Source organism: Mirounga angustirostris, unplaced genomic scaffold (genome assembly GCF_029215605.1).
Source record: "Mirounga angustirostris isolate CCGP_5_RB_7025 unplaced genomic scaffold, mMirAng1.0.hap1 SCAF_1, whole genome shotgun sequence".
NCBI classification, from domain to species: domain Eukaryota; kingdom Metazoa; phylum Chordata; class Mammalia; order Carnivora; family Phocidae; genus Mirounga; species Mirounga angustirostris.
The window spans coordinates 195,336,105-195,362,948 of NW_026991709.1; the positions used below are offsets into that span (position 1 = coordinate 195,336,105).

General features: G+C 41.1%; 1 protein-coding gene and 1 pseudogene across 22 annotated transcripts in view; both read left to right on the forward strand.

The window, feature by feature from the left end:
* Nucleotides 1-26,844, forward strand: part of PBRM1 (polybromo 1) — a 116,692-nt gene that overhangs the window by 69,568 nt on the left and 20,280 nt on the right. For 16 of the 22 annotated variants that reach the window (XM_064595270.1, XM_064595285.1, XM_045862193.3 and 13 more), the window contains 5 exons: nucleotides 5,301-5,486; nucleotides 6,405-6,562; nucleotides 7,191-7,454; nucleotides 13,647-13,792; nucleotides 16,844-17,001. In XM_064595270.1, coding sequence (XP_064451340.1) covers nucleotides 5,301-5,486; nucleotides 6,405-6,562; nucleotides 7,191-7,454; nucleotides 13,647-13,792; nucleotides 16,844-17,001 — 912 coding nt within the window. The remainder of the gene's footprint in view (nucleotides 1-5,300; nucleotides 5,487-6,404; nucleotides 6,563-7,190; nucleotides 7,455-13,646; nucleotides 13,793-16,843; nucleotides 17,002-26,844) is intronic. The other 6 variants (XM_054504695.2, XM_054504700.2, XM_045862197.3 and 3 more) reach the window with 1 other exon arrangement.
* LOC129045415 (protein CREG1-like) lies at nucleotides 6-5,294 on the forward strand (annotated as a pseudogene).

Genomic DNA, 26,844 nt, shown 5'->3' on the forward strand with positions numbered 1-26,844 from the left:
TCTTTTCATTTTATTAAACATGAAGACATGTTATACTCTGTTCTAGTTCTGGCTCTCCTAGCTTGCTGTGGGGATGAATCCTGTCTGTAAATGTTGACTCTTTCACAATGGCCATGTTGAGATAGAAATGCTTTTATCATCATCGGTTTGGTCATCAGACTGTTACAAATTGGAAGTGCTGTGTGACACAGCTGTTGCCCTAGCATTTCAGGAACGGTCAGTTAGCTCACAAGTGTGGGAGCTCACCAGGTCGAAATACGATTGGCAGATAAAACCTGCGGGGCCTGTCTGCACCTGGGGAGCATTCTCAGCAGTGAATGCATCAGGGTTCTTCCCTGTCATGTTGCCGGATGGCTTTCCTCCTGCAGACTCAGTCCAGAGTAGATGATATTTTGGTTGAACCACAGTACTAGGAGGAAATTTTTCTTTTCATTTTATCAATGCAAAAATGTTACTTTGAGTCCCTTGCCAGAATTTAGAAATATTTGACAGTGGGAACTTTTATTAGAAATTTGGTCATTTCAGGGACACCTGGGTGGCTCAGTCGTTAAGCGTCTGCCTTCAGCTCGGGTCGTGATCCCAGGGTCCTGGGATCGAGTCCCACATCGGGCTCCTTGCTCAACGGGGAGCCTGCTTCTGCCTCTCCCTCGGCCTGATGATCCCTCTGCTTGTGCTCTGTCAAATAAATAAAATCTTAAAAAAAAAAAAAAAGAAAAGAAACTTGATCATTTCTGGACTCGCTGGAGTCACCGTCATGGCCAGCCTGTTAGCGCTGGCACCAGTGGCGCTGCTGGTGGCACCGGCGTGGGGCTGGGGCGGCCAGGATCACCGGGACTGGGACACCGCTGCGCCACTGCCCCACGAAGACGCGGAGCGCGTGGCCCACTTCGTGACCTATGTCTGTGACTGGGGCGCACTGGCCACACTCTCCAGAGAGGAGGCGGCGCATGGCTAGGCCTTTGCCGATGTCTTCTTGCTCGGCGATGGGCCCCCGGGCGTGGGCAGCAGCGGGCCCTACTTCTGTCTGAGCCCACTGCAGCAGTTGGTAGGCAACCCTCAGGAGAATCTACATGCTACGCTGACCATGTGTTTGGCATAGACTAACTTCTGCAGGAAGCATGTATTTGATCCCCAGAGTCCCCTCTCTGCTCACATAATACTGTCAGGAACTGTTACTAATGTGAATGAAATGGAAATGGACTTTGCCAGGCATTCATTGCTCATCCAGCACCCTGAGATGAAAACCTGGCCTTCCAGCCATAATTGGTTCTTTGCTAAGTTGAGTTTAACCCAGATCTGGATCCTGGACCACTTTGGTGGACCAAAAGTAGTGACACCTGAAAATACTATAATGTCACATTTTAGTGAAGTAGAATGCAGCAAATTTAACAGAACCAATGAGCTTGCTTAGGATGGTTCATACAGACTTTAAGGGCTTAATGTTTCTCTGTGGAACACTTCCCAGATTAACCAGTTTTCTTTCACACGCTGGTTTGTTTGCTTGCTTGCTTACTTGTTTACAAAGTAGAATTGGACTGTTCCTGGATTTCTTGGAAGATGTGGTTTTTAGACTTTTTTTTTCATAGTTTGAAGCCATTTTCATAGAGGTATGTCTTTCATTGTAAGTATTTTTCCTTCTAGTTTTCCGGCGGTGCTCCTTTGAAGAGGAGCCAGTGCCAGATTTAGATTGCCCATTGGCATTTGACGGTACTCAGAGATGTGTCCTTAATTCCTGGAAGCCACTGTGCTAGAGAGAGGGCCTCACTCACCCACGGCTGCGCCTGCGCGCCTGCATATGTGTGGCCGAGACAGACCGTGGTGAGACACAAATAGAACTTCCTCCTCGTGGTCCGTCTGTGTCTGACAGGCCTGGGTGTTGTTGATCCAACATAGGGCAAAACCATTTCTTACAAAGAATTTCTCTTTTCACTTTTCAGATCTAGAGTAATAATTACCTAGAACAAAAGAAGCTCCTAAAATGTTTCCTGAATTTGATTTCCCCACATAAATGGACATGGTATAATCAGTGTCCTCCACTCGAAGCACACACATACACACATGTACACATTATTTTATTTTCTATTTTGCCCCCAAATGGGCTTGCAAAAGAAAAAAGAAGGATGCAGGGAATTTTGTGTAAGTCAGTCATTTCCAGTGTTCTTTTGTAAGTAAAGTTTACCAGACATGGACCAGCTTCCGCCAGGCCCCAAACCCCCTGCTCCCAAGTGCGCTCAGTAGCTTTTTAAGCAGTGCTGCTCTCAGCAGTGGCCTAAGCCTTCCTCAACTGCTGTAAATCTTTAAAATAGCTCCCATGCTGTTACTACCTAAATGAGGTTGTCAGGGAGAAGATAACATGACTTAAAAAAAAAAAATCCCATTTCTTCAGAAAAGTGCCCATTAACTAATGAATAAATAAAATGTAGTATATGCACCCAGTGGAGTGTTATTCACCCATAAAAAGTAATGAAGTTGTGATGCATGCTACAACACGGATGAACCTTGAAAACACGCTAACTGAAATAGCCACACAGGAAAGGACAAATATTGTATGGTTCCACTTATATGAGGGACCCAGAGTAGCAAATTCAGAGACAGAAAGTAGAATAGAGGTTACTAGGGCCTAATGGGGAGGAGAGATGAGTTAGTACTTAACAGGTACAGAGCTTCTGTTTGAAATAAAGAAAAAGTTTTATAAATAGATAGTGGTTATGATTGCACAATATTATGAGTGTAATTAATGCCACTGAATTATCTACTTAAAAATGGTCCAAAAATGGCAAATTTTATGTAGTGTATTACCATTTTTTAAAAATTAGTAACATACCAAGAAACTGAATTGTACACTTTAAATAGGGGAATTGTATGGTGTGGGAATCATATCTCAATGAAACTGTTTAAAAACAATGATAGCAGAGGGGGGTGGGAGCGAAAAGAGGATGGTGTTTAATGGTACAAACTTGTAAGGAGTAGTAAATAGCCATGGAGCGCTAAAGCACACTAGAATGAAGATAGACCACAGTATCTTACGTGAGTAAGTGCTGTGATAAATATCACTACAGTGGCAACAAATATAAATGTATCAAAGTAACTGGTTGTATAACTTAAGTTGACCCATTGTTTTATGTCAAATTGATTCAGTTTAAAAAATTTTTAATGATGGCAGAAAGGAAACATTTAGACAAGGATTAGAAGATGAAGAAGAAATCTCCAAGGCAGTAGAACAACAAAGAAGTAGAAAGATAACCAAGAGATCAACCCAAGAGGCCCAGAATCCAAGTGATTGCAGGGCACAGTTCTGCTAAGCTTTCTGCCACTATATAACGAGGATCTCCTTTCCAGTAACATTTTCTTCATTTGCACCTGTGCCTTCTCCTGCCAAGTCCTTAATGTCCGTTTCTCTGCCATAGTCTGTTCAAAGCAATGGAGGCTTTTTCTCTTCTTAAAATTCTTAGAAAGTTTGTTGTTTCCAAAGGAAAAAAAAATTCTTCCAGTTTCTGTTCTTGCCCAATTCCAAAGTCGCTTCCCTGTTTTTTAGGTGTTTGTTGCAGGAACACCTCTCTAGCAGGTATCAAAATCTCATCTAAATATGTCAGCTTTATGAGCTCAAAAGTCCTAAATCTTATTATGTAAATCATTTAAATGGGTGTATATGGGTGGGGCTCTGGGTATGATCCCTCCTGGGACATAATTCCTCTCCATCTGTGGACCTGTGAAACTAAAAAACAAGTTCTTTGCTCCTACAATATAGTGACAACACAAGAGTGGGATGAGAGACATTCTCCTTCAGAAAGGGAGAAATGGAGAGGAAGGGGTCATTTGAGTTCCAAGCAATCTTGAAATCCAGCTGGGCAGAGTCATTAGGTTCCGAGTCCCAGAAATAGTCCCCTGTGGCTCAGCACTCTGCCCTCTACATCACCCTTTTTCATGAAAGGTAGCAGATGTTTGCAGCTGAGTAGTTTTAGCAGCCTGTTTCCTGTCTAGAATTTTGGGGGTTTAGCTAACACTCTGATTTTGTACTTTCTCTGTCTCTTTCCATTCAGGTGACCGTGTTCCTGCTGGTATATGATCTCAAGAACCTTCTGAATCTCTTGATATCTTATAGGGATTTATTTGGCTAATCAAATACTAGCTGACATTTTCCACCAAACTTGGCAAAACTTAAAAAATGATGTGGGGCCCGTAGGTGGCTCAGTCGGTTAAGGTCTGTCTGTGGCTCAGGTCATGATCCCGGGATCCTGGGATTGAGCCCCATGTCAAGCTCCCTGCTCAGCGGGAAGCCTGCTCCTCCCCCCTTCTTGGTGCTCTCTCTCGCTCTCTCTCTAGCTCTATCTCGCTCAAATAAATCTTTTTAAAAAAATATAAAATGCTTATTTCTAGCTGTTGCATTTATAGAAAATTATCATAAGGAAATAATTGGAAATGTGGGCAAAGCTTTATCCTCAAAAACACAAAACCCTGGGGCACCTGGCCAGCTCAGTTGGTGGAATGTGCAACTCTTGATTTCGGGGTTGTGAGTCCAAGCCCCATGTTTAGTGGAGAGATTACTCAAAAATAAAATCTAAAAAAATTCCTATGGTATTTGCAAAAGATGGCTTGCATAGTAGCCATCAAAAAGTATTATTTAGCAAAAATAAGTCTTGTTGAAAAAGCATTAATCTCAGAGACTGTTCAGTGTATATTATTATTATTATTTACTTATTTATTTTAAATAATCTCTATCCCCAACCTGGGGCTCGAACTCCCAACCCCAAGATCAAGAGTCGTATGCTCTTCTGACTGAGCCAGCCAGGCGCCCCTGTTCAGTGTATCTTCAGTGTAAACATACATAGTTTACATTATATTGTTTGATACACATATTCCATATTTTTTCAATTCTAAGATTCCATTTGACATACCCATATAATAACTGTTAGGGGGGAGAAATTTCAGGGGCATTAAGATGGAAAGGAAGTACATATGAGATCATTTCCAGGATTGCATGATTTACAGGTGACCTGTTTTCTTTATACCTTTCTTTATCATCCAGAACGACTACATTGAGCATATATTATTGAGATGGTTATTTTTATTGTGTAGATCATTTGTCTATTTATGCACTTACTTAAATTAAGGGCAGTTGGTTGTAACTCAAAAAAGGCAAGTTTGAGTAGAGGCTCTTGGGAATACAGATATCATACTGTTTGTCCTGAATCCTGCCCTTGAAGGTCTAGGAAAGAATGAGATGTATTAGTATGTGTTGTTTGAATCCTGCATCTGATTCCCACATTCCATTAATGGGAACCTTTTTGTCTTCACCGAAGAAGCTGAAAAGAGCGAAGACTCCTCAGGCGCCGCAGGCCTCTCCGGCTTACACCGCACGTACAGCCAGGACTGCAGCTTTAAGAACAGCATGTACCATGTTGGAGACTACGTCTACGTGGAGCCCTCAGAGGCCAGCCTGCAGCCACACATCGTCTGCATTGAAAGACTGTGGGAAGATTCTGCTGGTAAGTGTGTTTTAAATCAAAGGGCAGATTGGTGAGCTGGGACTATTTTACTTCTCCTTGGTCCTCAGGGAAGAAAATTGTAACTCAGACATGTTATGCCTTGCATCAATAGTCATTCTACAGTGTATCAGTAAATATAATTTAGCACCCACTATATGAAAAAATAGGATCTAGTACTCTTGGGCCCATGAGTGGCACAGTTGAGTCAAAGGAAACACAACTTCCTGAAGTGAGGTTGAGATTCATTCACTCAACTGCTGTTTCTTTAAAACACACAGTAAGCCAAACTGGAGGATGGCAGAGCCTCACAAGAACTAAAGGCTCGTGTTTTGCCCGTAGCAAAACCAGTCTGGTACAAACCACAAATAAAAAGGAAATTATTATAGTGTGACATGTGCCTTGGCTTAGAATTTGATTTCAAAAAGGCGTCCTAGAACAGTTGCCTTTCACTTAAGACATGGAGAACAAATAGGAGTTAATGAAGCCAGGAGCAGACAGAAATGTGATCCAGGCAGTCCAGTTCCCTCAGCTGCTCCTCATGAAGTACCTTTGTATCCCTTTGCCTGAGTGCTAAATGCATCCTTGATATGCTTTAGATGCTCTGTCCTTAGCATAAGCACACAGTCTTAAGTGTGTCCTGGGCCCAGCAGACTAGGGCAGGTCTCATCACCTTCTTCACCCTATATATTATACATTTTTTAATATGAGGGGGAAAGTAGCATTTTTTAGGCCTCATTATACTTCATTACTTTAAAGTATCATTTCTTCTAAGATAACTATTTTAAGAAACTGTGGCCTAAAAAGCACATTGTTAGGTTCAGGCCATGGCAGACTGGATGGAGAATTTGCTCATTTTGCAAAGAATGTGTGATTTCTGTTAATGGTAATTTCCCCTCTCTCTCCCTTTTTGTTTTTGAGGTGAAAAATGGTTGTATGGCTGTTGGTTTTATCGGCCAAATGAAACATTCCATCTGGCTACACGGAAATTTCTAGAAAAAGAAGTTTTTAAGAGTGACTATTACAATAAAGTTCCCGTTAGTAAAATTCTAGGAAAATGTGTGGTCATGTTTGTCAAGGTAAGAAACTCATTAGGCTCCAAAGTACAAATCATTCCATGAAAATAAAATTTACAAACACAAAAAAATGGTATTTATAAATTAAGCACTCTGTTTTAAACTTTGATTTTTTTTTTTTTAAGCTGTGTCTATATGGCATTGGATAAAGATTTGGGAGGAAATTAATCTGATCATGATGATGAAAGACCACCATTTGCTGCCTACACTATATAGCTATATGCAGTTAGTGTAAATTTTTTTATATTGCCAGGCTAATTTTTGAGGATGACATTTTCTGAAAGATCATTAAAAATTGTCAGTGTGCTTTTTAGGATTATAAAGTATACTTTTTGTGTATCTATGTGGTATAGGTACATTGAGCCCTGCCCAAAGCTTTTAGGAACATTATAGCTGTATGAAATGCTAATATATTTTCAAAAGGGCAGTTGGTAAGCTAAGTATTTATATTTAATAAGGCCCTTCTGTAGCAGGGAGATGCTTGTACATTGCTAACCATTTACTATTTGTTAACTGTCAGAAAGTCTTAACAGGTTAACATTTGTTTGCTTGATTGATGTGTAGTTTTGGTTTTTTCGGTTGACTGGTTTTCAGAAAATTCACCTAATAATCTTATTCTTACGTCTCCCAGGAATACTTTAAATTATGCCCAGAAAACTTTCGAGATGAGGATGTTTTTGTCTGCGAATCACGGTATTCTGCCAAAACCAAATCTTTTAAGAAAATTAAACTGTGGACCATGCCCATCAGCTCAGTGAGGTTTGTCCCTCGGGATGTGCCCTTGCCTGTGGTCCGAGTGGCCTCTGTATTTGCAAATGCAGATAAAGGGGATGACGAGAAGAACACAGACAACTCAGAGGACAGTCGAACTGAAGACAGTTTTAACTTGGAAAAGGTATGTAGTTAAAAGCCACATGGAAAAGAATTTTACATTTCAAAATACCTATTCCAGAAAATAAATGAATAAAGTACTCAAGTTCAGAATGAAAGAGAGGGGCGCCTAGGTGGCTCAGTCGTTAAGCGTCTGCCTTCGGCTCAGGTCATGGTCCCAGGGTCCTGGGATCGAGCCCCACATCGGGCTCCCTGCTCGGCGGGAAGCCTGCTTCTCCCTCTCCCACTCCCCCTGCTTGTGTTCCCTCTCTCACTGTGTCTCTCTGTCAAATAAATAAATAAAATCTTAAAAAAAAAAGAATGAAAAAGAGCAACAACATAAAACCTTAGCCAAACAGAAAGAAGGGAACTGTAGAAGAAGGACAGAAATTAATGCTTAGAAAACCAGTAGAACTGAAAAATAGAATTTAAAAGTAAATCCAAGTGCTAATTCTTCAACAAGTCCAACGAGATAAACTACCAACTATCCTAATAAAAAAGGAAGGCAGTTAAGCTCAGACATACAAATGTGGAAGAAATTTAAAGACTTGTACATTTCTGTTAATAAATTTGAAAGCCTGAACAAAATGCATAATTTTCTAGGACACTATAAATTACTGAAGAATCAAGAAGAGATGTAACACGTAAGTGGACAACAGCAAGAAGGAATTTTTTAAAAATGTTCTGAGAGCTAATCACAGAGTACTCAGGTCAGATAATTCTGTGGGTGAATTCTTTTAACCCTTTAAGAGACCTATAATTATGATACTGTTTAAATTATTTCAAAGCATGGAGAACAAAGAAAACTTCCCAATTTATTTTACAAAATGAGAATAATCTTAATTCCAAAGCCTGACAAAATTAAAACAGAAAAGCTACAGTTCAGTCTAACTGATGAATATTGATGCAGAAAATACTTAGAGAAAATGTGTTTTTTATAAGTGAAATCAAATTATTTATTTATTTATTTATTTTAAAGATTTTATTTATTTATTTGAGAGAGAGACTGAGAGAGAGAGAGCATGAGAGGGGGGAGGGTCAGAGGGAGAAGCAGACTCCCTGCCGAGCAGGGAGCCCGATGCGGAACTCGATCCAGGGACTCCAGGATCATGACCTGAGCCGAAGGCACTTGCTTAACCAACTGAGCCACCCAGGCGCCCTATTTATTTATTTTTGAAGATTTTATTTATTTATTTGACAGAGAATGAGAGAGAGAGCACATGAGAGGGGGGAGGGTCCGAGGGAGAAGCAGACTCCCTGCCGACCCCGGGATCATGACCTGAGCCGAAGGCAGTCGCTTAACCAACTGAGCCACCCAGGCGCCCTCAAATTAGTTATTTAAGAACAGTATGACCGGGGCGCCTGGGTGGCTTAGTCGTTAAGCCTCTGCCTTTGGCTCGGGTCATGATCCCAGGGTCCTGGGATCGAGCCCCACATCGGACTCCCTGCTCAGCGGGAAGCCTGCTTCTCCCTCTCCCACTCCCCCTGCTTGTGTTCCTGCTCTCTCTGTGTCTCTCTCTGTCAAATAAATAAGTAAAATCTTTAAAAAAAAAAAAAAAGTAAATAAAATATTTAAAAAAAAAAAAAAAAGAACAATATGACCAAGTAGGTGGGAGTTCATTCTAGAAATGCAGGGGTTGGTCAAAATTAGGAAAATTCAGCAATACACTTCATCATATTAATAGATCAAAGGATAAATTATTTGATAAAGTACAGTAACTGTCTTCATTTATTTAAGTCTTTAGACAGATATTTCCTCAAAGTGATTTTTTAAAGTTATATTTGTTTCTCATGCCTAAAGCCTGCTTGCTCTACTATTACCTATATTTTTCTGAAAGTAGCCAATGAAGACAAAAGTAGTAAAAGTAATGACAGTAAAGTGATAAAACCTTTTTTGCAGATCATGGGGGAGCAATTAACTAAAGGTTTGAAAAACAATTCAACAAATAGGAATTTCAAAATCCATATACGAGTCAGTAGCTTTCTTATATAAACAAAACAGTAATTCACAAGACTTCTGAAAGTAAGATGAAAATGTTGAGGGCGCCTGGGTGGCTCAGTCGGTTAAGCGTCTGCCTTCTGCTCGGGTCATGATCCCAGGGTCCTGGGATCAAGCCCAGCATCAGGCTCCCTGTTCATGCTCTGTCTCTGTCTCACTCTTTCTGTAAAATAAAATCTTAAAAATGTTGAATATACTTTAGCAACTATTAGGAAAATCATGTAGAAAGAAACTGATTCACCTTAACAACAAAATACATTAAGAAATAACCTTGAAAGGAATATTTGGAACCTATGGAAAGAGAAACAGTCTAACTCAAGGACATAAAAGACTTGGATAAATTGTTTTCAGAACTTGACAAAATGGGGTGCCTGGGTGTCTCAGTTGGTTAAATGTCTGACTCCAGTTCAGGGTCATGATCTCAGGGTCCTGGGATGGAGCATTGGGCTCCCTACTCAGCAGGGAGTCTGCTTCTCCCTCCCCCTCTGCCCCTTCCCCCTACTCATGCACACTCGCTTGCTCTCTCTCTCAAATAAATAAAATCTTGGAAGAAAAATAAAAAGAACTTGACAAAATTTTTCTGGCTTTCTCATGAAAGAATAAACATGCGACAGTCACAGGAAAAGAAGGGGGAAAATAGTAATCAAAGTGCTTTGTCCTGCCAGATGTTATTGTATTTATATATATATATATTTAAGTTTTATTTATTTAAGTAATCTCTACATCCACCATGGGGCTTGAACTCATGACCCCAAGATCAAGAGTTGCATGCTCTTCCAACTGAGCCAGCCAGGAGCCCCTATATATTTTATATTTATTAAAAATTGAGGTATTCCAGGGGCGCCTGGGTGGCTCAGTTGGTTAAGCGACTGCCTTCGGCTCAGGTCATGATCCTGGAGTCCCGGGATCGAGTCCCGCATCGGGCTCCCTGCTTGGCAGGGAGTCTGCTTCTCCCTCTGACCCTCCTCCCTCTCATGCTCTCTGTATCTCATTCTCTCTGTCTCAAATAAATAAATAAAATCTTAAAAAAAAAAAAAAAAAAATTGAGGTATTCCAGTCAGTGGAAGGAAGAGGCTTTTCACAATTAAAATCCAGAATATAAAGGTAGTATTTTAAATCAGCAGTAGAGGATGGAATCAAATGATACTGGAAAAACTGGTAGCCATTGAAAAAGAAAAAAAAGGAGGAGGAAAATAGCCACCTGAACTCTTGCACTTCATATTCCAAAAAGTAATAATACCAAAAAAAAACCCAAAAACAAAACGAAAGAACAGAGTACTTGTTGCTAACGTAAGCAGATTTACTATTATTTACCTATATTCTTTATTTATAAGCTTGGAATGGGTCCTTTCTATACATGATATAAAATCCAGTAGCCATTAAAGTGGGGGAAAAGTCTACCATTTTTTAATGCAAAAAGCTCTTAGAAATCTAGGGAAAAAGTAACACTGGAAAAATAGGCAAAGGACCAAATAGATCATTTATAGAGGGAAGACAGCCCAAAAAAGTTAGAAAATGTGTTAATCTAATAGTTTTTAAAAGCCTGACAGGTTGGCAAGAGTTTTGAATTGCTAATACTGATAACATCTGGTGTGGGTGTGGGGAAGGACACTTCTTTCCCATCCGTGGCATTCCCCTTGACCTGGCCATTTGATACCAGAAAATGTGGTCCAGCTCAATATTCAGGTGCACCAAAGGGTTCTCCACAAGGGACGGCATCAGTGTTATTTGTAAAAGCAAAAACCCTTGGCCAGACCCAAATGCCCATGAATACGAGTTGAGGAAGTTGTCAGACATCCATAGCATGCAAACTCTGTGGCCAGTAAGCACAGTGAGGTAGGTCTATATATATGGCACATGGAAAGTTGTCCAAGTCACGTGGTAAGAGCATGCTCATAATTAACAGGTGGCAGAATGGGATGTGGTTCCATTATTATTCAAAAAAACTAAAACTGGGGCGCCTGGGTGGCTCAGATGGTTAAGCATCTGCCTTCGGCTCAGGTCATGATCCCAGGGTCCTGGGATCAAGCCCCGCATCGGGCTTCCTGCTAGGCAGGGAACCTGCTTCTCCCTCTCTCTCTCTGACGCTCATGAATAAATAAAACATTAAAAAAAAAAAACTGTATGTTTACATACACGACTGTAAAAGCAGTGTGGAGAATTGCTGTGTGCTGAATCAGGTGTTTATCTCTGGGGTTGGATCACAAAAGATTGCCTTTAAGTTTTACATGCTCTAATGTTTGAATTGTTGCCCACAGATATACTTCTTTTATATAGTCAAAAAAGATAAAGCTTTTAAATTATTAATGTAAAAACTGGAAAAAATCGACTTCCTCGTGTCTTAGAAAAGAAATACATTTTAGTGTCCTAACAGTGTTACAAGAGAAAGGGAGCTTGGGAAAGAACATGATATTTTTTACATTTCACCAATATTCCTGGGAATCATAGAGAATTTTGAAAGAATAAGAAATACCAATGGAAGCAAACATGAGAATTAACGCAGATTTCTTATTAGAATTCATAAGTCTCCAGGGTCCTCTCTGTGCACACGTTTTGTTTTAGGTTTTTTTTTTTTTCTTTTGTCTCTTATCTTTATTTTAATACTGCCTGGCTGAAACAAGTCCTTCCTGGAACTTTTTAAAAGAATACCTTCAGCAGGTAGAGCATGCAGCTCTCATTCTCAAGGCAGAGAGATTACTTTAAAAAAAAAAGAACTTCAGAACAGAATCTGTTCCTAAAAGAAAAAGTTACTCTTTTTTTTTTTTAAGATTTTATTATTTGGCACAGAGAGAGCGTGCACGCACACAAGTTGGGGGAGAAGAGGGAGAGGGAGAAGCAGATTCCCCGCTGAGCAGGGAGCCCGATGTGGGGCTCAGTCCCAGGACCCCGGGATCATGACCTGAGCCAAAGGCAGATGCTTAAACAGCTGAGCCACCCAGGTGCCCAGAAAAAGTTATTCTTAATTTCACGGGCTAAGTTCCCATTCCTGCAAATTCCCTTCACCCATTATATGTGTGACCTCGCTCGTTCTTAAGGATTTTCCAGGAGACCATTTATATATCACATTTGAAGTCAGATCAAAACAAATGTTTGGACCTTCTGAAGGAGATTTTTCTTTTTTTTGAAGTTTCAGATATTCTCAGGGAGATGCAGTAGAAAATATTGGGGTTCTGGAATTTCCTCAGCTTTTATGTGTTTTGGAGTTAATATGTTTAAAACACCTCATGGTGTGCCCACTTTCTGCATCAGATCAGAACTGTCTTTTTTTCTTTTTTTTTTTTTAAAGATTTTATTTATTTGAGAGCACTCGCAGGAGCAGGGGGAGGGACAGAGGCAGAGGGAGAAGCAGACTCCCCACTGAGCACAGAATCCAACACGGAGCTCAGGACCCTGCGATCATGACCTGAGCAGAAGGCAGACCCTTAGCCGACTGAGCCACCCAGGCGCCCCTTTTTCTTTTTCTTTCTTTTTTTGCCAAAACTATAAAACAACAATAATGAATGGGTGTTCAAGTGCTTTTCATAAGTCAGGCATTGTTCTGCATATTTAACTGTGGAGTGTGTCATTGGAGCTTCTTCCTAACAGCTCCATCTGATGGGCGCACTCTGCCTTCCTTTTACAGATGGCCTAAGAGGTCAGGTCATTTGCCCAGTGTCACAGCAGCCAGGAGGTGACAGACCTTGTAATTTATTCAGAGACAGAGTGTATGTGTTTATGTCACAGAGGCTATACTATTTCTTTCCATTCCAGAATAAATCAAAATGATAACAATTTTATTTTTATTTTTTTTTATCATTTAAAACCATCAGTTGTTAATGTTAAGAAAATGAGAGATCAGTAAATGTAATGAAGAGGAAGCTTGCGCAGAATTTGCTCCTTATCCTCCATAGCAGTGTGTGAGTGAGGCTGCTCCTGAATGCTGATGTGTCCTCTGTGGTGCTTCTCTCCCCCACCTCCCCCGAAGGCTATGGGAATGGGGTGGGGGTGGGGGTGGTAACAGTTTATGAAACTTAAGTATAAATTTAAAATAAATACAATATTTAATAAGACTTAGTTTGGTTTCAGTACCCCAGTCTTGTCCCCGACCTTCATCAAAATTTCTGCTTATAGTTATTTTTTATTTTAAGTTAATATGAAGGAAAGTCAGCTTTTTCTTAACCTCTTCTGCTACGCCTTGATTGTCAGCTGCCTGTCTTCAACCAGTTTCCTTTACCACAGGAGAAAGAAGATGTCCCTGTGGAAATGTCAAATGGTGAGCCAGGTTGCCACTACTTTGAGCAGCTCCATTACAATGACATGTGGCTAAAGGTTGGCGATTGTGTCTTCATCAAGTCTCATGGCCTGGTGCGCCCTCGCGTGGGCAGGTGGGTGTACTGAAGCAGGGAGGATGCAGTTGGGTCTGAGAGATTTGGAGCGGGTAGAAATTCATCACTCTTTAGGATGAAGTCAAAAGTCGTCATCCTCCTCCCCACAATCCTGTAACTTCTCCAGCTTCCTCACACATACTTGCCCTGCTTTGGTCTCTAGCCACACTTCCTTCTTTAAATCCTTCCTGTCAAGTTTCCTTTTCTTCTCCTACCATTTACTGAATTCTCAACCCAGAAATCTCCCTGCCTACCTCACATGATGAACTCCTTTAGCTTAAATTTGAGATAGCACTTCCTTAAGGAAGCCTTTCCTGTCCCCTGCAGACTGGATTAGGTCTCCTCATTACTCTCAGAGCACGTATCAGGTTATTTTACTGTTGGGTTTCCATACCGGACTGCAAATGCCCTGAGAGGAGGGGCCCTGTCCTTTTGCTTACTTTTGTATTCCCTGCTCCAAGCACAATGCATGAAACATGGTAAGGGCTCAGATATTTGTTGAACAAGTACATGAATGAAAAAGTATGGTTGCATGGCGTAAAACGGCAATGAAGGAGTCCAGTATGGGACTGGGCAGTAGAGGGTAGTGATTAAGAGTTGTGGGTCTTGGCGTGAGTTCCAGCTCTGCTAGCTGCATGTCCTTAGGCAAATGATTGACTTTTCTGAGCTCCAGTTTCCTCATTCCATTTTTTCTTCATTCAGTAATCATTTATTACAAACCTAGTATTTGCCAGGCTGTGAGGATACATTAGTGAATAAAACAGACAAATATCCTTAGTCCCATGGATCTTTGTTGCAGTGGGAACACAAATAATAAACATTGCAAATAAGTAAAGGGTACAGAACATTAGGTCATGATATGTGCTGTGAAAAAAATCGATCAGAGTATGGGGAATCAGGAGTGCACAGTCAAAGTGAGGAGGTGCAGAAGTTTAAGTAGGGTGGTGTATATAGGCCTCACTGAGAGCTGATAGTTGACCTAACACTTGAAGAAACTGAGGGAGTGAGGAATGTGAATAATCAGAGAGAAAGCTTTCCAGGAAGCAAGAACAGCCAGTATGAAGACCTGAGAGAGAAGCGTGCCTGGCATGTCCAGATTTGGACGGTTTGTTGCCGGGGAAGTGAGCAGTGCATTGAGTTAGGTCATGAGGGCCACAGCACACAGTGCCACTCTGGTGGACCTCAGGGACCATTGTCGGCACGTGGGCTTTTACTGAATTAAAGGGAGTACCACCGGATTCTTTTCTTTCTTTCTTTCTTTTATTTATTTTAAAGATTTTATTTTTGTATTTGAGAGAGAGAGCACAAGCAGGGGGAGAGGCAGGCAGAGGGAGAAGCAGACTCCCCGCTGAGCAGGGAGCCCAATGGGGGACTCGATCACAGGACCCTGGGATTAGGACCTGAGCCGAAGGCAGACGCTTAACCTACTGAGCCACCAGGCGCCCCCATTGGGTTCTTTTAGGCATAGATGTGATATCTGATTTAGTTCTTAGCAGGATTGCTCTGCCTTCTGATTGCTGAGAATAGACTAAAGGGTTGGGGCGCTTGGGTGGCTCAGTCAGTTAAGCATCTGCCTTCAGCTCAGGTCATGATCCCAGGGTCCTGGGATCAAACCCCGCATCGGGCTCCTTGCTCAGCGGGGAGCCTGCTTCTCTCTCTCCCTCTGCCACTCCCCCTGCTTGTGCTCTCTCTCTCTCTCTCTCTCTGACAAATAAAATCTTTAAAAAAAGAAAAGAGGGGTGCCTGGGTGGCTCAGTCATTGGGCGTCTGCCTTCAGCTCAGGTCATGATCCCAGGGTCCTGGGATCGAACCCCGCATCGGGCTCCCTGCTCGGCGGGAAGCCTGCTTCTCCCTCTCTTACTCCCCCTGCTTGTGTTCCCTCTCTTGCTGTGTCTCTTTCTGTCAAATAAATAAGTAAAATCTTTAAAAGAAAAAGAAAAAGAAGAAAAAAATAAGACTTACAGGGTCAAAGAGAAGCAAGGAGATCTGCTAGGAGGCTGTTGCAATAATCCAGGCAATAATGATTGCTGGCTCAGGCCAGCAGTCAGATCCTGTTGTGAAAGGTTGAATTAATAGGATTCCTGATAAATGGGATGTGGGGTCCGAGAGAGAGAGAGAGAGAGAGAGAGAGAGAGAGAGAAAGGGGTCAAGGGTGACTTCTGTGTGTTGGCCTAAGGAACTGAAAGGGTGGAGTTAACCATGAACTGAGATGAGAATGTTGCTTCATGTCAGGAACCACAAGACAATGGGGACATTAATTATCCCAACTTGCTGGGGGTGGTTATGAGGAATTGTATAATACCTAACACAGAGCAGTCAGATACGCATTTTTATTTTTGTCTAGGGAGATAGTATCTGGCTCTCATCAGATTCTCAATGGGTGAAGGGGTATTTATTATACCTTGACACTCAAAAAGTCATGAACCATTGCCTTAAAGGAATATCTGTGACTCATGTGAGCTGACCCCAAATATGGATGGTTTGTGTGTTTATTCGGCTGGTGAGTCCAATGACAGATGCTTAGTTTTGTTTTTTGTTTTCATCATGAGGATTTCAGGGGAAAAAAAAGCTGGAGGTTAGCTGAAACTATTAAGTCATATGTCTTGGTATTGTGTGTTTTTTCCCTCAGATGAATAGCCAATGTCTTCCCTTTCCAAATGTCTTCTCCTATGCTCAAAGGGGGGAAAAGGGAAGTGGTCTTATTGTCAAAATAGTCAACAAAACTCCTCTAAGTAGTAAATATCATTAAGTTTTTGGTTAAGAGAATTTCTGATAGATAATTCTTCAAGAATGAAACCGATCAGGGGCGCCTGGGTGGCTCAGTCGTTAAGCGTCTGCCTTCGGCTCAGGTCATGATCCCAGGGTCCTGGGATCGAGCCCCGCATCAGGCTCCCTGCTCCACAGGAAGTCTGCTTCTCCCTCTCCCACTCCCCCTGCTTGTGTTCCCTCTCTCGCTGTGTCTCTCTCTGTCAAATAAATTAAAAAAAAAAAAAAAAGAATGAAACCGATCAGAATTCTGTTTTAATGGAATTTCTCCATTTTTCCCCCAAGAATTGAAAAGGTATGGGTCCGAGATGGAGCCGCATATTTTTATGGCCCCATCTTCATTCACCCAGAAGAGACGGAACATGAGCCCACAAAAATGTTCTACAAAAAAGAAGTGTTTCTGAGTAATCTGGAAGAAACCTGCCCCATGACATGTATTCTGGGTATGTATTTATGCCTTTTCATTTAATCACATCCATTCTACAACAATTGATTGAATACTCCTGTGTTAGGCACTGTTCTAGGTGCTAGGTATACAGCAATCAACAGACCAGAGTCTCTGCTGTCTTAGAGACTTAACAATGGGGCAGAGGTTGGGGAGTCAGTAAATAAATTAAGTCTATAGGACATCAGGTAGTAATTAGAGCTATGAATGAGAATAAGGAAGAGAAAGAGGACAGAGAGTAATGTTGAAGGGAGGTCTTGTTTTAGGTAATGTGGTCACCAAAAGCCTTTTTTTTTAAGATTTTATTTATTTGCGAGAGAGAGAATGAGAGACAGCATAAGAGGGAGGAGGGTCAGAGGGAGAAGCAGAATCCCCGCTGAGCAGGGAGCCCTATGCGGGACTCGATCCTGGGACTCCAGGACCATGACCTGAGCCGAAGGCAGTCACCCAACCAACTGAGCCACCCAGGCGCCCCAAAAGCCTTTTTGATAGGTGACGTTAGCAGAGCCCTGAAGGCAGTAAGGAGGAAAACCATCCGAATACAGGCATGCCTTGTTTTATTGCTTTATTGCACTTCACAGATGCTGTTTTTTAACAAATTGAAGGTTTGTGGCAATCCTGCATCAAGCAAGTCTGTTGGTGCCATTTTTCCAACAGCATTTGCTCACTTCATGTCTCTGTCACATTTTGGTAATTCTCACAATATTTCAGACTTTGTTACTATTATATTTGAGATGCTGCAATCTCATGATAAAACTTTAATAGCTGAGGAATTGCTTTTTATGGATGAGCAAAGACAGTGCTTTCTTGGTAAGGAACCTACTTATGGTAAAATTGCTGTGAAGGTTGTTAAAATGACAAAAAAGATTTCAAGTATCACGTAAATTAGTTGTTAAAGCACCAGCAGGATTTGAGAGGATTGACTCCCAAGTTTGAAAGAAGTTCAACTATGGGTAAAATCCTATCCAAACAGCATCACATACTACAGAGAAACCATTTGTGAAAGGAAGAGTCAATCGATGTTGCAACTGTTGTCTTATTTTAAGAAATTGCCACAGCCACCCCAGCCTTTGGCAACCACCATCCTGATCAGTCAGCAGCCATCATTATCCAGACAAGACCCTCCACCAGCAAAAAGATGGGGACACCTGGCTGGCTCAGTCAGTAGAACATACGACTCTTGATCTCAGGGTTTTGAGTTCAGGCCCTAGTTGGATGTAGCGTTCACTTAAAAAAAAAAAATTACAGCTCACTGAAAGCTCAGATGATGGTTAGTATTTTTTAGCAATAAAAAGTGTTTTTTAACTGTAGTATGTACATTGTTTTTTAGACATAATGCTATTGCACACTTAATGGAGTGCAGTATAGTGTAAACATAACTTTTATATACAGTGGGAAACCAAAAAATCATTTGACTTACTTTATTGTGATACTTTATTGAGGTGATCAGGAACTGAACCCACAGTATCTCCAAGGTATACCTTTACTCCTTTTACGCACAGCAAATGTGAAATGCAAGGCCCTTAAGGCATAGTATCTGGGCATGTTTGAGACACAGGAAGAGAGCTGGTGGCTGGGCAAACAGTCACAGTAGGTCTACTAGACTGTGCTGAGATTGAGTTTGGAGCAGATAGGAAGTCCTGGTTATGAGTAGAGAGGTGGTGTGAGCCAGCATATGCACTGGAGGAATCACTGTGGCTGGAGAATGGAGAATATGTAAGAATAAGGTAGGAAGCAGGGGGAGGAGTTAAAAGACTTCTACGGTTTCCTTTGGACTCTTAACCCTAGTAATGTTATTGTCCCTGATCCAGAAATGTGCAGGGCTCATGTTATGGTTTCTATTCAGTCATCCTCCTGAGTGTTCACATGCACTCTGCTTCTCAAATGTAGTTATATGCATCACAGACTGTCATTGTTTTCAGCTGTTGTGTTTCTTCTTGCCCTGAATTAGTGCTACAACTTACTTGCAAACCAGCTACTCTTCCCATCTTTTGGAATAGTTTTCCAAAAGGTTACTAGGTACAAGCTTTATAATGATTACACATGGTTATAAAGAAGCAGCCACCATGCTTATGGCCAAGAGGAAATAAGTATTTTACACTTAGACTTTATTTAATCACTAAGTTTACCTACATTGTTTTGGTGCTTTGAATTTTTTCAGAATTAGATACGGTAAATGTGTTACCTCTCTCATGTCTCTCTCTGAATGGCTGATAGTTCAACACGTTTTCCTCTTTATAACGTGGTGCACCCTGGGGAGAGGGAGCAAAGGCTCGTGAGGTTATTAAATCCTTCTTAAGTTTCTGCAGCAGAGACTATCTTCCTTTTAACTCATGATCCAGACTAAAGAAGTGCCCTAAAGCCTTAATCCCTAGGGTAAACCCAGCCACAAGACTCAAAGGGAGTATAGCAAAGGTGAGACTGAAGTCTCCTTTGTTAGGGTGACCATATCATTTATTGCTTTTTTTCTTAGTGGTTACCCTGGGAATTACATCTTAAATTTGTCGCAGTCTAGTTTGAATCAATACTGCCTTAGCTGCTGCTTTTTTTTTAAGATTTTATTTATTTATTTGAGAGAGAGCATGAGACGGGGGAGGGCCAGAGGGAGAAGCAGACTCCCTGCTGAGCAGGGAGCCCGATGCGGGACTTGATCCTGGGACTCCAGGATCATGACCTGAGTCAAAGGCAATCACTCAACCAACTGAGCCACTCAGGCACCCTGTCTTAGCTTATATCGTATATTAAACTCTGCTCCTCTAGAGCACCATCCCTCCCCCTTTGTGTTATTGTCAGAAATCATATCTTTATACTGTGTGTGCCCCCACTGACATGAATTTCTAATTATCGCTTTATGCATTTGTCTTTAAAATCATATAGGAGGGAAAAAAGGAGAATTAGAAACTGGAAATACAATATTGGCTTTTATATTTACATATGTGGTTACCTTTATTGGTGTTTTTTGATTTCTTTATATGGCTTCACATCATTATCTGATGTCCTTTCATTTCAGCCTGAAGGACTCCCTTTAGTATTTCTTGTAGAACAGGTCAACTAACAACAGACTCTCTTGTCTTTTGTTTATCTAGAAGTGTCTTGATTCCTCTCTTTTTGAAGGGTACATTTGCTATATATAGAATTCTCCATTGACAGTTTTTTCTGTCATGCCTTCCATCAAATTTAGGGAGTTTTTTGTCTTCACATATTCTTTCTTCTCCTTTCTCTCCTCCATCTGAGAGTCCCGTTAGGCCTATGTTGGTGTGCTTAATGGTGTGTCACAGTTTTCACAGACTGCTCGTGTTTCTTTCTTCTTTCTTCTTTCTGTTCCTCAGACTGATCATTTCAGTTGGCTTGTCTTGGAGTTCACAGGTTCTTCTGCCTGTTCAAATCTTCTAATGAAGATTTTCATTTTAGCTGTTATACTTTTCAGCTCCAGCGTTTTTTTTTTTTTCTTTTTCTTTTTAAGATTTTATTCATCTGAGAGAGAGAGAGTGCACACAAGCATGGGGGGGAGGGGCAGAGGGAGAGGTAGAAGCAGACTCCCTGCTGAGCAGGGAGCCTGATGGTGGCTCAACCCCAGGTCTCTGGGATCATGACCTGAGCTGAAGGCAGATGCTTAACCTACTGAGCCACCCATGCACCCTTCAGCTCCAGCATTTCTATTTAGCTATTCAGCTTTCCAGTTCTTGTCTCATTCTTGATAATCTCTGTTTGGTGAGTCAGCATTCTGATTTCCTTTAGTTGTTTGTCCATGGTTTGCTTTAGCTCTCTGAGCATATTTAAGACAGTTGATGTAAAGTGTTTGTCTCATAGGTCCAGTGTCTGGGCTTTCCCTGGGATGGTTTCTGTTCATTTCTTTTTATCCTATGAGTGGGCCATACTTTCCTGTTTCTTTGCATGGCCTCATAATTTTTTATGAAAACTGGGTATTTTGAATATCATAATGTGATACCTCTGGAAATTGGATTCTCCCCTTTCCTCAGGCTTTATTGTTATAGCTTACTGGGGGGGTCATAGTTGCTCATTTAATGACTTTTCTAAACTAGTTTTTTAAACTGTGTTTGCTGGGGCGTCTGGGTGGCTCAGTCGTTAAGCATCTGCCTTCAGTTCAGATCATGATCCCAGCGTCCTGGGATCAAGTCCCACATCGGGCTCCCTGCTCAGCAGGAAGCCTGTTTCTCCCTCCCCCACTCCCCCTGTTTGTGTTCCCTCTCTCACTGTGTCTCTCTCTCTGTCAAATAAATAAATAAATAAAATTTAAAAATAAACTGTTTGCTGTTGTGTGTGGTCACTGAAGTCTCTGATCTGTTAGCTTAGTGGTCAGCTACTGATTTAATAGAGATTTTCTTAAATACTTGGATCAAAAAAAAAAAAATTTTCCCGGTCTCTGCAGCTCGAGGCTCTGTCTGTGTTGGAACACACTTTCATCACTCAGCCTGAAGTTTACAACTCTGCCTTTTCCTTTGCTTCCTGTTTGCACAGGGCTTGACAGTCAGCCAGAGGTGAGAGTTTAGGGCTTTCAGGTCTTTTCTGAGCATGCGTCCTGCCCATGGCATGTGCCTGGCTTTCTAGATTCCCCAGGATATGTGGAAGCTTTCCAAAACTCTTACTCCCCAAAGTATCTCACTGCCCAGCTTTTTCTGCCAGGCTTTTTCATATTTGTACTGTTTGCCCCAACTGATAACCTTTGTCCCAGCTGGCACCATCTGGTTCATTTGCCTTCAGGTGTTTTCAGCAGAAGTACCATAGCCACTTTTCTGCCATCATGAGATTCCAAGTTAGGTGGAATAAAGGCAAACCCTTCGTGTTCGTCCCTGAGGAAGCCAGCCATGTTGGTCAAAACAGGCAACCAAATTCTTTGAGAACAAGGGCTGGTCTGCTCCCTCCAGCACCAGAAACTCCCACCAGGAGTGCGGGCTGTCATCTTCCTGACTGCTGCTGAGCCAGAGGGGGGTGAGGGGGGGTGGGCCAAGGGTAAGTTAAAATGCCACAAAGCTCACCTGCCCACTTGCAGTCACTTTTTTCTTGATTAAGCATTCACGTAGTTGTTTGGCTGTTTTCCAGAGTTCCAGTAATGTTGATTCTGACAGTTTCTGCTGGCTTTTCTCATTGTTTCTGTGAGAGCACGGCTCTTGGCTCTCCCTACTTCACCGTTTTCACCGACATCATTTGGAGTAATTCCTTTTTATAGATACCTTTGAGAATGTGTTGCACTCTGTAGTTTATAAACTACATATCCAGGATCTCGTTTATTTTTCACCGTGACCCTGTACAAAAGATGCTGTCATTCTCAGAAAAGTGAAGTTAATGTCTAATACATTGGACCAAAACTAAAACCTAGGTCTTCTCGCTTCTGCTTCTGTACTGGTGTTTAGATTGTTGGTTTACAGCCAGCTGGAACACTTTTGAGAGTGAAAAAGAGGTGCCAGTATTATTAAGCAGGACACCAGCCATACAGTGAGATGCATGGTTACTTCATCTTGAGATAAACCCCAAAAGGAAATGCCTCTAGTGGTCACAAAATGGGATTTTAGCCCAGCTTGTGCGTTTCAGTATCCACCCCCTGAGGAAGAAAAAGTGTTTTTGTTATGTTTTATATTGAATTTCAAATGCAGGGAGGCAGATTTTTTTTTAAAATTAATTTGTTTCTGTAGAGAGTAATAATTTAAAGTGTTTAAGCTTTAGAAGATTTATAATTTTATTGTGTTAACTATACACAGTGTTGAATATAAATCTCATCTTTGTCTCCCTGAAACAAAAGTTTTAAAGGTAATTAGCTGAGGTAAAACATTTTCATCTTCTGTAATACAGACCTGATGGGGGCATACTTCACTTAGGAGACAGTCCTGTTTTGCTGTTATACATATGCTTTTTGTTCATTGCCTTGGGTAACCTATACAATCAAACAGCCACGGAGAAGTTGCTTTTGGGAATGAACAGGGCCACATATGACAGAAACTGCCTCCATCCTTAGGCACTTGGATCATAAAATTCCCAGGAACCTGAGCTCCTGAAACATGCCAATTCCCAATTTATTTGCTCGTTCTGTTTTCTTCATAATAGATTTTTTTAAATGCTGTATTAATTGAAAAACTATTCTTAGTAAGGGAAGAATAAAAGGCTTTTATTTATTTTTTTTAAAGATTTATTTATTTTAGGGGCGCCTGGGTGGCTCAGTCGGTTGGTTAAGTGTCTGCCTTTGTCTCAGGTAATGATCCCAGGACCCTGGGATCGAGCCCCATGTCAGGCTCTCTGCCCAGTGGAGAGTTTGCTTCTCACTCTCCCTCTGCCCCTCCCCATCCTCGTTCTCTCTCTTTCTCAAAGTGTTTTTTTTTAAAAATAAGGATTTATTTATTAGAGAGTGCATGGGGTGGGGGGAGGAGACAGAAGAAGATGGAAAGAGAAAATCTCCAGCAGACTCCCCGCTGAGCAAGGAGCCCAACGACCCCGAGACCATGACCCGAGCAGAAATCAAGAGTCCAATGCTCAACCGACTGAGCCACCAGGTACTCCAGAATAAAAAGGCTTTTTTTTTTTTTTTTTAAGATTTTATTTATTTATTTTAGAGTGAGCATGAGCAGGGGAAGGGGGAGAGGGAGAGAGAGAATCTCAAGCAGACTCCCTGCTGAGCGTGGAGCCCAACACGGGACTCCATCCCAGGACCCCAAGATCATGACCTGAGCCAAGATCAAGAGTCGGCCGTTCAACTGAGTGAGCCATGCAGCTGCCCCTCCAGAATAAAAGGCTTTTAAAGATTAGAAAGGAAAAATAAAAAGATCAGGTTTTGCGAAGACATTATTAGGTACATATAAAATCCAAAAGGTATTTGGATAAGCTATTAGAATTAATAAATGGAAATATCAAGATTATATGTTTGTTTATCATCAAAGAGCAATTAGAAAGTTGAATTTTAAAAACATGCCATTTACATTAAATACCTAGGAATAAATCTTTAAAAAAAATGTAAAAGACTCCTACACACACACACACACACCAAAAAACTGTGTGAGTTGGGGCGCCTGAATGGCTCAGTCGGTTAAGCGTCTAACTCTTGATCTCAGCTCAGATCTTGATTTCAGAGTCATGGGTTCAAGCCCCACATTGGGCTCCACACTGGGCATGGCGCCTACTTAGGAAAAAAACAAAAAAACCCTATGAGAAAATGATTGAAAGGCATTAAAGAAGACCTAAATAAATGAAGTGATTCATTATGTTTATAGCTGGAAGACTCGGTATTTTAAAGAAGTCACTTTTCTCCCTATTTGATGTATCAGTTCATTATGGTTCCAGTCAGAGTCCAGCAGGTTTTTATTAATTTTGTATGCTTTATTAAATAAAAGCTTCCTGAGCTTTTATCTTTTCCATGTCTTGTGAGGGCCTGGTAGGAACCCCAGGTCAGGACACACAGAGCCCACAACCATGCCAGGGCTACTAAGTCAGTTTTACTCTTTAGCTGTGAGCATAATTTTTACCCTTTCCAAATCTCTGTTTTTCATTCTGTGAATTATGGAAATTGATAACTATGCCTTCTCTGAATTGAAAAGCCTTTGGATTGTGTAAGTCAAGTGCTTGTGTGTAAATCTAAGGCAATGATAGTAATTACAGCTATTTTAAGCTTCTGAAATGTTTCTGACCTGTTTTTACATGTTTTAGGTGTTTTGCATGTAAATGTTTAATAAATTATCAACTATGAACACTCCTGTTAAGGAGTGCAAAATAAGGGGTGTCCGTATCACTCTTATTTAACCATGTTGTGGAAGTACTAGTGAGCATAGTTAGAAATAAGTACTAGTCACCATAGTTAGAGATAAGAAACAAAATCTACACTGAGGAAATTAAGGATGTGATAATTCAGGAGGATTAACTAGGAATTACTTCACACAATAAGAGAAGTAAGATGGTTGAGTACAGGGGCGCCTGAGTGGCTCAGTCGTTAAGTGTCTGCCTTCGGCTCAGGTCATGATCCCAGGCTCCTGGGATCGAGCCCCACATCAGGCTCCCTGCTCGGCAGGAAGCCTGCTTCTCCCTCTCCCACTCCCCCTGCTTGTGTTTCCTCTCTCACTGTCTCTCTCTCTGTCAAATAAATAAATAGAATCTTTAAAAAAAAAAAAAAAAGATGGTTGAGTACAACATGGATAACAAAGCAACTGCCTTAAGAGATTGAATAATAGGGGCGCCTGGCTGGCTCAGTCAGTAGAATATCTGACTCTTGATCTTGGGGTTGTGAGTTTGAGCCCCACATTGGGTGTAGAGATTGCTTAAATAAATAGCACTTTAAAAAAATTCAATAATAGTAATAAAAAGATAAAATACCTTGGGATAAATTTAAGAAGATATGTGCCCCATCTGTGTAAATAAAGTTTTTAAATGCTGCTCTAAAGCATTTGTGTTTTTTTTTGAAGATTTATTTATTTATTTGAGAGAGCGAGAATGAGAGAGAGTACATGAGAGGGGGGAGGGTTAGAGGGAGAAGCAGGCTCCTCACCGAGCAGGGAGCCCGATGCGGGACTCGATCCAGGGACTCCAGGATCATGACCTGAGCCGAAGGCAGTCGCTTAACCAACTGAGCCACCCAGGCGCCCTAAAGCATTTATGTTTTTGTTTTAAGATTTTTATTTATTTATTTGTCAGAGGGAAAGAGAGAGCACAAGCAGGGGGAGGGGCAGGCAGAGGGAGAGGGAAAAGCAGGCTTCCTGCCGAGCAAGGAGCCCGATGTGGGACTCGATTCCAGGACCCTGGGATTGTGACACAAGCCGAAGGCAGACACCTAACAGACTGAGCTACCTAGGTGTCCCACTCTTAATGCATTTAAAAAGGAATGCTTGAACAAATTGAAAAACATACTGTGTATTTGAATAATAAGTCTCAACATCATAGAGTTTTCATTCTCCCTAAGTTAATCTTTAATGTGATCCTACGAGATGTACCAATGGGAATTTTCTTGTGAGGAAGTTGGAACTTAAACTGATTTTTTAAATAACGTCAAAGAGAAACAAAAATCAGGAAAATTCTGAAAAGCATAGTCGGGGGTGAGGGCCTGTCCTTACCAGATATTAAAACATTGTAACTTCATAATAATTCAAATTATTTGGGGTGCCTGGCCAGCTCAATCAGTAGAGTATGGGACTCTTGATCTCAGGGTCGTGAGTTCAAGCCCCACATTGGGCATGGAGCCTACTTTAAATAAATTTATTCTTAAAAATAATTAAAATTATTTATATGATATATCAGTAAACAGATTATTTGACTAGAATAGAAACTTTAGCAGTAGACCCAAGTATAAACTAATTTATGATAAAGGTAGCATCCCAGATAAGTGGGAAAAGATGGATTTTTCTCTAAAGAGGTATTTGGAAACAGCATAGACATTTGGAAAAAAAATTGTAGTCGTCCCTCACATCAACTTCAGAATAAATTCCCAGGTAAGTTACAGATTTAAATGAACATAAAATGAAACCGCAAAGATACCAAAAGAAATGATGGGAAAGAAGTTTTGATAAACTTTGACATAAAACCTAGAACTCATACAGAAAAAGATACATTGGACTGTGTAAAAGTTGAAAATGTTTGCATAACCAAAACTGGCAGAAACAAAGATATATGACAACTTTGGGAAAATATTTGCAATGTATATCATAGATCACATTTCCTTCATATATGAAGAGCTTATATAAAGCAATTAGAAAAGATCGATATCGAACAGAAAAATAGGCAAAGGGTAAGCAGACAGAAGTTACTAGTGGTTCTTAAATGAAAATATGCCTGACTTTAGCCATTAAAGAGATACAAGTTAGGGGCGCCTGGGTGGCTCAGTCGTTAAGCGTCTGCCTTCAGCTCAGGTCAT